At 50.9% G+C, this 13959-nt stretch overlaps 2 protein-coding genes across 3 annotated transcripts in view; both read right to left on the bottom strand.

The window, feature by feature from the left end:
* The window catches only part of Cacng7 (calcium voltage-gated channel auxiliary subunit gamma 7), a 35166-nt gene extending 32686 nt beyond the window's left edge, over positions 1–2480 (bottom strand). The window contains exon 1 of one of the 2 annotated variants that reach the window (XM_051162226.1): positions 2408–2480. The gene's annotated coding sequence lies outside the window, so the exon portion shown is untranslated. Of the gene's footprint in view, positions 1–1728; positions 1833–2407 lie in introns of those variants that run through there. The other variant, XM_051162225.1, reaches the window with a different exon arrangement.
* A 2693-nt stretch (positions 2481–5173) lies between these two features.
* Prkcg (protein kinase C gamma) overlaps positions 5174–13959 on the bottom strand; it is a 28950-nt gene continuing 20164 nt past the window's right edge. Inside the window, exons 12-18 of the mRNA XM_051162229.1 lie at positions 13097–13188; positions 12948–13010; positions 11737–11875; positions 8033–8113; positions 6861–6968; positions 5611–5751; positions 5174–5432 (exon numbers count right to left, since the gene is read on the bottom strand). Of these exons, the coding sequence (XP_051018186.1) occupies positions 5244–5432; positions 5611–5751; positions 6861–6968; positions 8033–8113; positions 11737–11875; positions 12948–13010; positions 13097–13188 (813 nt within the window). The 3' untranslated portion in view covers positions 5174–5243. The remainder of the gene's footprint in view (positions 5433–5610; positions 5752–6860; positions 6969–8032; positions 8114–11736; positions 11876–12947; positions 13011–13096; positions 13189–13959) is intronic.

Genomic DNA, 13959 nt, shown 5'->3' with positions numbered 1-13959 from the left:
AACAAAGTCGGCTGCAGGGAGAGCGTACAGGGGCAGCGGACAACCTGGATCAGCACGCCGGCCAGAGAGACACCTAAGGATCCGTCCCGTGGAACGGCTACCGGAAGGTTCACTCTTTCGTCCCTTTAACCTTTTTCCTTCTTTTATAAGCTATTTGGGTTGCATAATAAAGTTTAATTGCTAAGAAACAGTCAACAGATACATATGCTACCACAACCACCCTTATGTGGGTTCTAGGAATCTGAATTCAGATCCCCACACTTCTGTGGCTTACATTTATTCTCTTAGACATCTATCGAGTTTGGGGGGATCAAATCAGTTGTACACTCATAGGTCCGGACCTAATCCTAATCTGCCAGATCCAGGCAGGCCCCTCAACCTAGGGTGCTGGAATGTGTTCCAGGACATCAGGACGACCTGGATTATAGACTCTAACGTACCTGCACCCTCCAACTCAACATTCCCATCCAGAAAAATCCAGTAAAACCAACGACCCTCCTCCAGCAAGCCAGAAACCAGCACCCTAAAGTGCCTATCCAATCAGGAATTCCCCATCGCCGTCCTCCAGATCCTGCCAGACCCTAATTTCCCGTGTTAGAACTCTCCAGTCAATAAAATCTAAGTCCTGCACTCTCCACGCAAGAAATGCCCTCTCGGTTTGTATCTGAGACCTCCCAAGTTATAATAGAAGCTTGGGAGTTCTAACTGGGTGGGATGGGGTGAGTATGTGGGAGGTGTTCCTGACGGAATCCATTTTTTGTATGTATGTATGCACTTATCATGTGTGGTGTGTGTGTGTGTGTGTGTGTGCGCGCAGGTGTGAGCATGTGTGTGACCTCCCATGGCATTCATGTGGAGGTCAGAGGACAACTTTCGAGAGTTGGGATTTTCTTCTCACTATGTAGGTCCCAGGGGTCTAACCGAGGTCATCAGGCTTAGAACCAAAGGCCTCTACCATCCGAGCCATCTCAAACAGCCTCCAACTTCTTTATCTACAATCCTTACACTACCACTCACCCAACAAGAAATCCTTTCTGGCCACAAAATGCCATGTTTGCAAGACCCATTTTCATGCCCACAATCTACCTCGGCCAGAGTCCTCTGTGGCCAGAGATACCCATCTCTTAAAAAAAAAATTTTTTTTGTAGGCGTGTGTGTGTGTGTGTGTGTGTGTGTGTGTGTGTGTGTGTGTGTGTGTGTGTGTATGTTCAGGAGAATGTAGGTGTCTGATAGGGCCAGAGGTGATGGATCCCCTGGAGCTGGAGTTAAGAGACGACTGTGAATCACCTGACAGGTTTTGTGAACCAAACTCTGGTCTTCTGGGAGAGCAGCAAGTGTTCTTAACCACTACTCGCGCGACCCCTCCAGCTCCCACCCACCTTCTTTTTTCATTATAAAGGTTGAGACACCTCCTCCAAACAGTTCACAAACATGCAATTAAGACACGAGACTCTATTTTCCTCAATCAGAACGCTATGAGCTTTGGGATAATTCTTCTGCCTCACCCCAATAAAGATTATAGAATCAGAGTCAAATCGACATCCTGTTACCCCCAGTCTCTAGAACCCCTCACTTCCAACGCCAGCCTCGCGGAGGACCCAAAGAGCTCTGTCTACCTTTTCCTCCCATGCCCCTCCAAATGGCTGTGGGGCTTGACCCGCCAGCTGCCTGCTCCGCTTCCAGCCCTCGTACCCAGTCACCCCGGCTGTCTCGATCCAGGTAGCTGACCTCAGCCTTCGGGTCTGCTCCTCCGACTGGACTCGCAGTGGAAGAGCCGGACCTTTGCAACTCCCGTCACTTCTCACATCCCTTCTCCTGTCCAGCGCATCTTCTTTCTCCCTGACCCACTCAGAGCTCTTCATTCTGCTGCGGTTCCTCCGCTGGGACACCCCACCTCCACCATCACCAGGCCTGGAATCTCTTTCTGGTCATTTACCGCCTCTCCCCCCACCCCCCGCGATTCCACGATCTGGATATTTGAATGACTTAAGTGCCATTTCTCAAAACCCGAGTCCAACCTCCTTCTCCCTCCAATCAATCTCCTTGGAGACTTTTAACTCTTCTTTTTCTAAAGACCCTTTTCCAGACTTACAGCTTGCTCTTACCGGCCTGGGCCCTCCGCCTTCATCCGCTACCGCCTTTCTCAAAGACCCCGGCTAGACCATGCCCAGTGGCGACGAGCTCTGAACTCAAGCATCACGAGTTTGTTTTCTTACTCCCGGACCCTCGGACCCCCGCTCCTCCGGGATCCACCAGGCCCAAATGTCCCTCTATCCTCCCAAACCTCCCCAAATCCAACATTGGAACCCTCTGGGTTCCTTTCTTGGAGATCCTCTAACCTCCCTGAGCCCCAACTCCGGCAGAGAGTGGTCCCCCTAGCCTTGCCGGACCCTCCCCTCGCGCTTACCTCTCTCAGGGCTGGGCGGACGCTCCGGGCCGCGGGCCCCGCAGCCGCATGACCGGCCCCGCGGTTTTCCCCGGCCGCCGCCGCCGCCACCGGGGTCTCCGGTGCCCGCGCCCCCCGCCCCCGCCCCCGAGCCCGGCGTCCCGGCCCCCTCCCGGCCTCCCACCCCCCACCCCCCGCGCCCGCGGCCTCACTCAGCGGACGCAGCCGGGAGCAGGGACCGGCGGCCGCTCATTGGCTACTGCGGAGGAGGGGAGGGGCGGGGAGGGAGGGAGAAGGATGCAGAGAGGGAATGAGATGAGCCTTCAGGATGGGGGGGAGGCAGGATGGAGAGAGAATAGAAACAGAGCCCAAGAGGGGCAGAGAGAGAGAGAGAAAGAGAGAGAGAGAGAGAGAGAGAGAGAGAGAGAGAGAGAGAGAGAGAGAGAGAGAGAGAGAGAGAGAGAGAGAGAGAGACGGAGACACAGAGACAGAGAGAGACAGAGAGAGACAGAGAAACAGAAACAGAGAGAGAGCGAAACAGAGAGACAGAGACAGACACAGAAAGAAAGAGAGACAGAGATTGATTCTGGAACTCACGAGTCCTAAGACTGGAAGAGACAGACAGAAAAAGGGAGACAGAGATGGAGTAGTTTCAGGTGTCCCCACCCCCACCACTACAGAGGCTCAGAGGTTCTGAGGCCCTGGAAGTGGAGAGGTCAGAGAGCCCCAGAGTCCAGCCAGGGAGAGCTTCAGAGGCCTTGGGCCAAGGTAAACTGAAATCCAGGGACCTTGAGCTTGTAAGAGATGAGGTGAGGAAGATAGATAGATGATATATAGATAGATGGTAGATAGATAGATAGATAGATAGATAGATAGATAGATAGATAGATAGATACTCTGAGGAGAGATAGCAAAGGCAAGCCAGGGTCGGGGGTGGGAGGGAGGTCCCAAGGCAAGGGGCGGAGCCTGGGGTCTGGGCAGCTGGAGAAGGCGGGAAGGGGCGTCCCGGGCCAGGGTCCCTAGAGCAGCTGGCGGGCAGGCGCAGAGCAGAGCCGGGTCCTGCAGCCGCCGCGGAGCCGGGAGCCGGGCCAGACCCCCCCCCCCCCCGCCGTGATGTCAGCGGGGCCACTCTTAAAGGGGCAGGCCGCCCGCCGAGGGTCGAAACTTGGGCTGGGGCCTTCAGGAACCAGATAGGAGTATAAGAGTGGATGCCGGAGAAAGGAGTATATTCAGCATCCAGTTGGAGTGAGACTCGAAAATCCAGAGAAAAGATGTCAGACCTTCAAAGGAACCTGCTAAGCATTTGAGGTTGTGTCCCCTCCAAACACACTGACAGGCACACCATTCTGCAGGCTTGCTCGATCCAGAGACTACATTCCCCATCAGCCCTGGCGGCCAGAGGCCAGCACCTGGGGGGGCAGGGTCTTCTGCGATGTCTGCTGGGAAACGTAGTCTAACTTGATTGGCCTCCACCCACTCTTGAAAGTGGGTCAGGGGAGAAAGAGGACGGGTGAACTCTTCTGCCTTACTAACTAGTTTCTAAGCTCCCAGGTTCTGGTTGTCTCGCCTTCTGTAACATGAGGTTTTTTTCTTCTGATAATGTCTGTCTCTCCACAGGAGGCCAGCCTTTCATCTCCCTTCCCAGGACTTCTCTGGGCTCTAGGGACGTGTGTGAGTGTGTGTGTGTGTGTGTGTGTGTGTGTGTGTGTGTGTGTGTGTGTGTGTGTGCGCGCGCGCATTTTGCTCTGAGGGCCGATAACTTGCTGACACAATGGTCAAGGGTGTCCACTGAGTATGTGACCAGCGTGGCACATCAGTCTTCTCTAAAGCAGTCTGTGTGTCGCCGTTATGCCAAAGGCGTCTTCTATTTTATTTTATGAGTCTGTGCATTCTTTCTCCCCAACCTCCTTCCAACACCTCCCCCCCCCGCCATATTTGTTTGTTTCTATGTACAGCCGGCCTTCCTACGCACCCCCTTCACTCCCCAAGCTTTGATAGGAAAACATCCAAACATTTTAGCATCAGCATCCCAAATTTATTCTCCAGCAGCTGTGTCTGTGGGAGAGGATAAAGGAAGGGGGTTGTGGGAGGAGAAAGTCCCAGAGTGGCAGGCACTGCGGAGGACAAGGTGTGTGTGTGTGTGTGTGTGTGTGTGTGTGTGTGTGTGTGTGTGTGTGTGTGTGTGTGATTCTGACCAAGGCTGGAGCCATGCACGGGGCAGGATGAGCAGTAATGGTTTCCGGAACGAGTCTAGAACAAAAGCTGACTGAGAAAAGTCGGAGAAAGAACCCTCCGTGCATGCCAGGAATTCCCCAGAGCGTGGACGGGAGGGGGACTGGGACACGGAGCCCAGTCTCCCACTTAACTCTACAACTGAAGTGGAAGTAGGAGGGGCCTTGAAGGGTGCGGGCAGGCAGATCTGGAATCTTAGTCTCGAGCAGGCAATCTCATGAGACTATTTTCCCCAGGGTAGTGTAGGGGCGGGGAGAGAAGGCATAAAACTACCAAGATAGAGTCTAGAACCCCATGTGGAGCGGGTTTCTGGGAACAGTTGGAACAGCATCCAGATGTTGGGGGCTGGGGGAGGAACAGAGCTCAGCACAACGGAATCTAGAACACAGAAAGGCTCTAGAGACTGTATGAAGTTTAAAATGCCAGCAATGCTGGGGAACAGCGTCTAGAACCTGTTGGAGGGTGGAAAGAGGCCAGAAGGCTGGGTAGGATATGGGATCTAGCATCCGGACTAGAGGCGGTGAGGTGAGGAGGGGGTGGGGAGTTGGCGGGGGAGGGGAGGGAATGGTGATACGGCCGGCGCGGCGGAGGGAGCACTGGGGACACCTAGCGGCGGCAGGTGAGGTTACATGACAGGCACGGGCACCGGGCTTGTGGGGCTGCGGGCATCTGGGTGCACGAAGTCCGGGTTCACGTAGGTAAAGCCCTGGAAATCCGCTTGGTCGATGCTGGCTAGGACCAAGCGGTCTGGCGGGGTCAATGCTGGCGCCGCCCGCGTGAAGAACTTGTCAAAGTTTTCGCCACTGCGGCCACACTGTAATACGATCGGATGGAAAATTAGACTATGATAATCAGAAATCTGCGCACAGCCCCCTTGGTCTCTTATGATCCCTTAAGGAACATCTTTGCAGAAAGGTACCCCTCCTCCACATGCAGGTACTGAAGCCTGGGAGCCCCAAATCCCAGAGACGGAAGTTGGGAGGGCAACTGACCGGACGTGGTCTGAAAGGAGGCGCAATTTCCAGTCTCTCCAGCCTCTCCCAATCGATCCAACGGAAAAATCCGTGCGCCCGGATGGTGGGTTCCCCATCTGGGCCTGAGCCCAGGCGCTTTCCTGGGTGCTTGGTCAGGAACTGTGGAAAGCACACAGAGAGGGCCTGTCAGCTCAGTGAGTAAAAGGCACTTGCCCATGTCTGGCAGATGACCTGAGTTCGATACCTAGGACCCATATGCTGGAGGCGGAGAAATTACTCCTTAAAGTTGTCCTCTGAACTCCACATAGGTAAGTGGATTAAAATGCAATTTTAAAATGCTTTTAAGCCTGGCGTGGTGGCGCCCGTCTTTAATCCCAACACTCGGGAGGCAGAGGCAGGTGGATCGTTGTGAGAGCGAGTCTAGGACAGCCAAGGCTAACACAGAGACCCTGTCTCAAAAAAGAAAAAGAAAAAAAAAAAAAAAAAAAAAAGCTTTTAAGACCGGTGTGGTGGCGCACATCTTTAATCCCAGCACTCAGGAAGAAGCAGAGGCAGGCGGATCTCTGTGAGTTGGATGCCAGTCTGGTCTACAGTGCAAGTTCTAGGACAACCAGGGCTACAAAGTGAAACTCCTGACTCAAACAAACAAACAAAACAAGTGTGATGGTATAAGGGTCAGAGGTGGCGGTTGCGGGGGTGAGGGAGACATAGGAAAAATTCTCTAGAAGAAGGAAGGAGAGAGAAAGAGAAGATCTGAGGAGAAGTAAAAATAGATCTCCTAAGGGTCAGGCAGTTTCTTCTGCATCAACTGAGGAAAAAGGAACTGGGGTTCACAATTTGAATGACTCACCAAGACCCATGAAAAATAACAGTCACAGGAGCTAGGGGTAATTTGATCCCCACCCAGCTCTAGAAAGACAAGACTTGCCCTTTTGGCATTTCCTGCAGTGTGCCAGGATGTGGTAGCAAAATATTGTTCAACCAAGCTTTTCTGTTTTTTGTCTTTTTGAGACAGGGTTTCTCTGTGTAGTCTTGGCTGCCCTGGACTCAATCTGTAGGCCAGGCTGACCTCAAACTCACATCCATCTTCCTGTCTCTGCCTCCTGTGCTGGGATTAAAGGCGTGAGCCACCGTGCCCTGCTCGTTCAATCCACTTTGCAGCAGATGCCTCTAGAAAGGTTTGAGTGACAGGAGCCTTTTTCTGAAAGAGATGGCCACTGGAGTATGTGAGTTGTGGGACTGAAAAAGCTGGGAGTTGGGGCTCTTACCCCCTTGCAGATGGCCACAGCTTCCCGAGAGAGTGACTTGGGGTAGGTGACAGTTTGCTCCATGATGGCTTGAAACAGTTCTTCCTCATCTTCCCCATCAAAGGGCGGCTACAAAAGTAGGCAGGATAAAGTCAGGGGCTTGACAGGCTGCCTTTCCCAAACCTGCATCCCTTCAATCTCCACCTCAAAGAAGAGCATCCTGATGATGCATCCCTGACCCCCACCCCTATGGGCAACCACCCTGCCACCCTGGGTAAAGACAAGAAAACTACCCCATCTTCATCTCCAAGTCCCTGTCATATATGCCCCAGTTCTGTGCATCACTCTACTGTCCGTCTGTCTTGTTCTGCTATGTAAATTAATGAGGTGTTAACTAGGCAATATGTCATCTGATGAGAGAGCGGGGCGGAGAGGGGGGAGGAGAGAGACTGCAGGAAAGACTGGAAATGATTATCCTTACTGAATACGTGGCTTAGTCTTCTGTGGTTACGAAAGGCAATACAAAGTAAAGGTTTTGTTCGCTTTCTTGTTTTGAGACAGGGTCTCATGAAGTTGAGGCTCAGTAGTCAAAGATGAACCTAAAATCCCGATCCCCTTATATCCATCTCCCAAGTGTTAGGGTTACAGGCATCCAATAATACACATAGTTATCTTTTTAATTTAAAGACATACTTCCCACGTGTATACTATGGCTATCACAGAGCTCTAGAGAGTGTTGCTATGGTTCATTACACTGAGAAAGAGGTTCACGGCGGGGGGCGGGGAGCGGCAAGAGATGGGGGGAAGAGGAAGCAAAAATCAAACCAGTACGGGTAAAACAATGTTTCAGAACCGTGGACAGCGCCATCCTGCCTCGCGCAGCGTCCCTCTAGTTCACAATGTTTTCTGACTGATGACCTTTCTACCCTGTTCCTTCAAGAATAATGCCACAGCCGGGCATGGTGGCGCACGCCTTTAATCCCAACACTCAGGAGTCAGAGGCAGGCGGATCGCTGTGAGTTCAAGGCCAGCCTGGTCTACAGAGTGAGTCCAGGACAGCCAAGGCTACACAGAGAAACTGTCTCGAAAAACAAAAAAATTAAAAATTAAAAAAAGGAATAATGCCACATTAAAGAGGGACATCCACTTTATGTGGCCATTAGTTAAGTCAACACATCCACATTTCCCCTTACCTGTCCTGCCAACATCTCATACAGCAGGACCCCAAAAGACCACCAGTCGACAGACTTCCCATAGGGCTGATAGGCAATGATCTAAAAAGAGGAAGAGAAAGGAAAGAGTGTGACTTCTTTTGGAGACAGGGCCTCGTGTAGTTCAGGGCAGCATTGAACTAACTTTGTATCAGAGGACGGCCTTGACCTCTTTATTCTCCTGCCTTTGCAGGCCGAGTGCCAGGAATACAGATGTGTGCCACTCTGTCTGGCTGTGGTTTCTTTAAGATTGCAGGATTCCTCTGGCTTCTCTGGATACTGACCCACTTCAAGTGTTTTTTTTGCCATGAGTATTTTCCACTCTGAATATTTTAGCAAGAGCTCCACCCTTCGGAAAATCCAGGAAAGGTTGTTTACGTACTTACAAGCTTCCTTTATTGCCATATATTAAGGCCTCCTAAGGGCTGGCAAGAATAGCAGGTAAAGAGCCCCTTGGCACAAAGCCTGGTGATAGGAATTCAGTTCCCAGGACCCACATAGTGGGAGGAGAACACTAACGCCCTAAATTGTTCTCTGGCCTCAATATGCAAGCTGTGAAATGTGGGCGCGCATGCGCTCGAGCACACATGTGCACGCACACAAATACACGCACAATGTTTTATTAGAGTGGAGAGAAAAGGCTCCACAAAATTTCCCTCTGACCCCAACATACGTGCTGTGACAAGTGTGCCCATGCATACACAAAATAATAAATTTAATATTTGAAAGCCTATCTAAATCCCAGCACTCGGGAGGCAGAGGCTGGTGGATCGCTGTGAGTTCAAGGCCAGCCTGATCTACAAAGTGAGTCCAGGACAGTCAAGACTACGCAGGGAAACCCTGTCTCAAACAACAACAACCAAAAAAAAAAAAAAAAAAGGTATCTAAGGGTCAAGTTACAAGTATCACCCATGGAGAATGTTTGCTAACTACAGTTGAATGGTAAGCATACAGAGATACAGAGCTAAATCTTTTTATTTTATTTTTTAATTTATTTATTTTTGGTTTTTCAAGACAGGGTTTCTCCGTTTAGCCTTGGCTGTCCTGGACTCACTGTGTAGATCAGGCTGGCCTCGAACTCACAGTGATCCACTTGCCTCTACCTCCCGAGTGCTGGGATTGTAGGCATATGCCCCCATGCCTGGCTCCTTTTATTTATTTATTTTTTTAATGCTTTTTCAAGGCGGGAGGTTTCTCTGTGTAGCCTTGGCTGTCCTGGAACTCACTTCGCAGACCAGGCTGGCCTCCAACTCCCAGAGATCCACCTACCTCTGCTTCCCGAGTACTTGGGTTAAAGGTGTGTACCAGGCCCGATTAAGTCTTATTCTTTCAAACATTTTGTTTATTTACTGAGGAGAGTGTATGCATATCAGGGCTTCTGTGTTGTGGTAAAAGAATGACTTTCAGGAGTCAGCTCTCTGCTTCCAGTATGTGGGTACACGGGATAAAACTGGAGTCCTGCCAGTAAGTTCTTTACCCATGAAGCCATCTGGCTGACCCTCAGGCTGAATTTTTTTTTTTATATTTATTTATTTATTATGTATATAGTATTCTGCCTGCATGTACTGCATGCCAGAAGAGGGCACCAGATCTCATTGTGGATGGTTGTAAGCCACCATGTGGTTGCTGGGAATTGAACTCATGACCTCTAGAAGAGCAGTCAGTGCTCTTAACCGCTGAGCCATTTCTCCAGCCCCTCAGGCTGAATTTTAAAGACTAGAGAAGACAAGAGCTCACATAGCCCAGGTGGACTATACATGTAGACAAGGATAACCTGGGACTTCTGAGGCTCCTGCTCCCATCTCCTGAATGACAGGGTCACAAGAGCGAGCCCACATACCTGATAACAGTCTTTGCTCTTTCCTTTTATTTTCTGTTTTTCTCCTAAGACGGGGTCTCACGTGCTAGCTCCGGCTGTCCTCAAGATGGAGAGCCTCCCACTTCACAGCCTCCCCAATGTCGAGACAGGAGATTCATAAGCCCTGGAGAATTCCAGCCTCAGACATCAGAACCCAGAATCGGAGTCAGGAGTGTGTGTGTGTGTGTGTGTGTGTGTGTGTGTGTGTGTGTGTGTTTTCCTACCTTGCTGCAGTGTCTTCACATTAGCAGAAAGGTTTTGTGACCAACGGCATTGATTACTTGGGCCCTAGCACTGATCTACAGCAAAGGTCGAGAGACAGGACCTCCCAACACAGTGGCCTCCGGTGCATGCATATGACCCACCTACAGCATGAACCTTCAGAATAGCTCCAGCCTCTCAACACCATTGAAAATATCCAAGGGTGTGGTGGTGGCAGCGCAGCGCATGCCTCTAATCCCAGAACTCTCTCTCTCTCTGAGTTCAAGGCCAGCTTGGTCTACATAGTAAGTTTTGGGATAGCTAGGGCTACACAGAGAAACCATGTCTCAAGAAACAACCAAAAAAAGGAAGGAAGGAGGGAAGGAAGGAAGGAAGAAAATGTCCAAGTTTTGTGCTTCCCTAGGAAGTTCAAGGGTAGACCTTGCTCCCTCCCTGAGAGCGTCAGGAGGGTGATATCCTTACACTATGGAGCTGTGTGTAAGTTGAAGGCCTGTTTTCAACTCCCAACATTAAGGGGGAAACATGTAGCGGGTGTATGGCTTTGGGGGAGCAGCTTAGTAAACCTGGATCTGAACCCCTGTAACATACAAAGCCAGGCAGGAGGATCATTAGTTCAAGGTCATCCTCAATTACACAGTGAGTTCCAGGCCACCCTGTTTTTAAAAGCAAAGAGAGGACCTTGGGGATGGTTCAGTGATTAAAACTACTTACCACATAAGCGTTAAGGATCAGAGTTTGGATCCACCCCAAGAACCCAGATAAATGCCAGGTAGATGTAGGAGCCCACCTGTAATTCCAGCCCTGGGAGGTGAGTGCAGAAGCTTACTCTACGCTAGCTAGGGAGACTAGCCATATCTACAAGCTCTGGGTTTGGCTGAGAGAATTTCTCTCAAGGAATAAAACGAAAGAGTGGTGGAGGATTCCTAACATAACCCTGGGCCTCCACATGCATGCACAGATGTGCCCAAACACATGCAAACATCCATATACGTGCATACCAGAGAGAGAGAGAGAGAGAGAGAGAGAGAGAGAGATTTCTGTAAAAAAAAAAAAAAAATCAGCAAGGAAGCTCCATGTACTGTTTATCAACGAGCTGCCATTCAACTCTGTCCTAAAGGGTAATCCCCACCCAGTCAGCATACAGAAGACACGGAGCCTCACAGCAGGCATAGTGTTCTCAGGCCTGCCCACTCAAAACACACTAGAAATAGTCTCCGCCTTCTCCACTTTGGAATAGTGCGCGCTCTACTCACGCTCCTACAAGCTGATTTTACTCCCGTACACTGTTCATCTTCAAGCCCTGCCTGCATTGCCCACTTGAGGTAAGCAGATATCGCCCACTGCGAGTGGTACTGCTGCTGAAGCGTGTGGAGTGTCCGAGCTGAGCACTAAATGCACGCGTCGGTTCATCGCTTTCCGCTATTAACACGAACACGAGCAGCAGCCCCTTGGCTTACAGTGTTCAGCATATCGGTGTCCCCCACTCAGGGCATTGTGGAGACCACCACAGGTGGGAGCTGGTAGGACACCCACAAATCAAGGGCCAAGCCTTCTAGACAATTGCACCCACCGAGAATTGCCCACGGAGCAGTGGGCTCAGGGTTACCTCGGGCGCTATGTAATCTGGGGTCCCACAGAAGGTACGGGTTGTGGACCCAGGAAAGACGTTCTCTTTACACATGCCAAAGTCTGTGATCTTGATGTGTCCTTCAGCATCCAGCATCACGTTATCCAACTTGAGGTCCCTGGAGGATGAGAGGACGAGGAAGAAGCGCAGAACGGTAGTGCGATGGTTAATTTTCAGTGTCTGCTCGGTACAATCCACTACGTTCCAGGAAGAGAGTCTCAGTGAGGGACTGTCTAGATCAGGGTGGCCTGCGGACATGTCTGTTGAGGACTTTCCTCATTGCTTCACTTGAGGTGAGCAGACCTAGTTGACTGTAGGTGGTGCCACTCCCCAGGCAGGAACACTTAGGAAAACCTGCACTGAGCAGTAGTAGCTGCATAGATTAATTCATTGCTCTCAGATTATTTGTTTTGAAATGGGGTTTCTCTGTGTAGCACCGGCTGTCTCAGAACTCGCTCTGTAGACCAGGCTGGTCTCCAACTCAGAGATCCACCTGCCTCTGCCTCCTGAGTGCTGGGATTAAAAGTGTGCACCCACCACTGCAGGGCATGTTCTGTGCTCTTAACTGTAAGTGTGAATAGCACCTCAAGTTTCTTTCACCTTGAGTGCCCCTCAGTGATGGAAACTGTGAGGCGAACTCTTTGGTTGTTTTTGTTAGATTCAAAAAGTGTGTGTGCACTGGGCGTGGTGGCGCACGCGTTTAATCCCAGCACTTGGGAGGCAGAGGCAGGCAGATCGCTGTGAGTTCGAGGCCAGCCTGGTCTACAAAAGCAAGTCCAGGACAGCCAGGACTGTTACACAGAGAAACCCTGTCTCGAAAAACCTAAACCTAAAAAAAAAAAAAAAAAAAAAAAAAAAAAAGTAAGTGTGTGTGTGTGTGTGTGTGGGCGCGCGCGCGTGCGCGCGCCTGTGTGCTTCCAGTTGTCTGGGTCGGTGTGCAAAAAAGGATGTTAAATCTCCTGGAGCTGGAGTTACAGGCAGTTGTGAGCAACTGGTATGGGTGTTGGGAGCAAAACTTGGGTCCTCTGCAAAGGGCAGCATCCAACCCTGCTGCGTCCCCTTTCCAGCCCCCTTTAGCACAGCAATAGGCAACGAAACCCCAGGCAGCCAGCGATCCGGGGCTGTGTGCTGAAATCCCATCTCCTTCAGGGTCCTCCTTTCCCTTCAAGGGCAGTGCCGGGGCTACTGACCTGTAGATGATGCCCTGGTTGTGTAGGAAGAAGAGGCCTATGGCGATCTCCGCAGCATAGAATCTGGAAGAGCAAGCGGCAAGTTGGAAGGTCAACTGACACGACCACTCGTCCCACCTCCCGCTCCCTTCACCACTGCTGACACTTACGCGGCGTGGGGCTCCTTAAACTTGCCCAGCTGCTGAATGTGGTACATTAAATCTCCTCCAGTGACGTACTCCATCACGAAATACAGGCGGTCCTGAGGAGGAGTGGGTGTGGCTTAGTCGCAGGGACTAAATCGCACGGACACACCCACACCTGCGCAGAAAAGCTTTTTTGTTGGTTTTTTGTTTGGTTTTGTTTTGTTTTTTTGGTTTTGGTTTTTGGTTTTTCAAGACAGGGTTTCTCTGTGTAACAGCCCTGGCTCTCCTGCCTTTGCCTCCTAAGTGCTGGGATTAAAGGCATGCGCCACGACCGCCTGGTGTTGTTGTTGTTTGTTTGTCTTTTGAGACAGGGTTTCTCTGTGTAGCCTTGCTACTCCTGGAACTAGCTCTGAAGAGCAGGCTGGCCCGGAAGGTCTGCCTCTGCCTCCTGAATTCAGGGGATTAAAGGCATACACCGCTATCACCCGACCGTGCACACACACGCCCCCCCACCCCAACCTTTTACATGTTGTGCCTGGTGCTTTTGAAGGTCAAAAGAGGGCACTGGATGCCCTGGATCTGAAGCCACCATGTGGATGCTGGGAACTGAATCTGGATCCTCTGCAAAGAGCAATAAGTATCTTTAACTGTTGAACCATCTCTCTAGCTCCAAGGTTGTTTGGTTGGTTGGTTTCGTTTTCCAAGACAGTTTCTGTTTGTGTAGCCTTGGCTGTCCTGGTCTCGCTTTGTAGGCCAGGCTGGCCTCGTACAGCAATCCACCTGTCTCTGCCTCCCAAGTGCTGGGATTAAAGGTGTGAGCCACCACACCTGACTCTGTTCGTTTGTTTTTGTTTTTGTTTTTTTGAGACAGAGGTTCTATGAACAGC

This window comes from Acomys russatus, chromosome 19 (assembly GCF_903995435.1).
Source record: "Acomys russatus chromosome 19, mAcoRus1.1, whole genome shotgun sequence".
In the NCBI taxonomy this organism is placed as follows: domain Eukaryota; kingdom Metazoa; phylum Chordata; class Mammalia; order Rodentia; family Muridae; genus Acomys; species Acomys russatus.
Note: the sequence above shows the minus strand (reverse complement) of the source record. Positions and strands in the feature narration are given on the sequence as shown.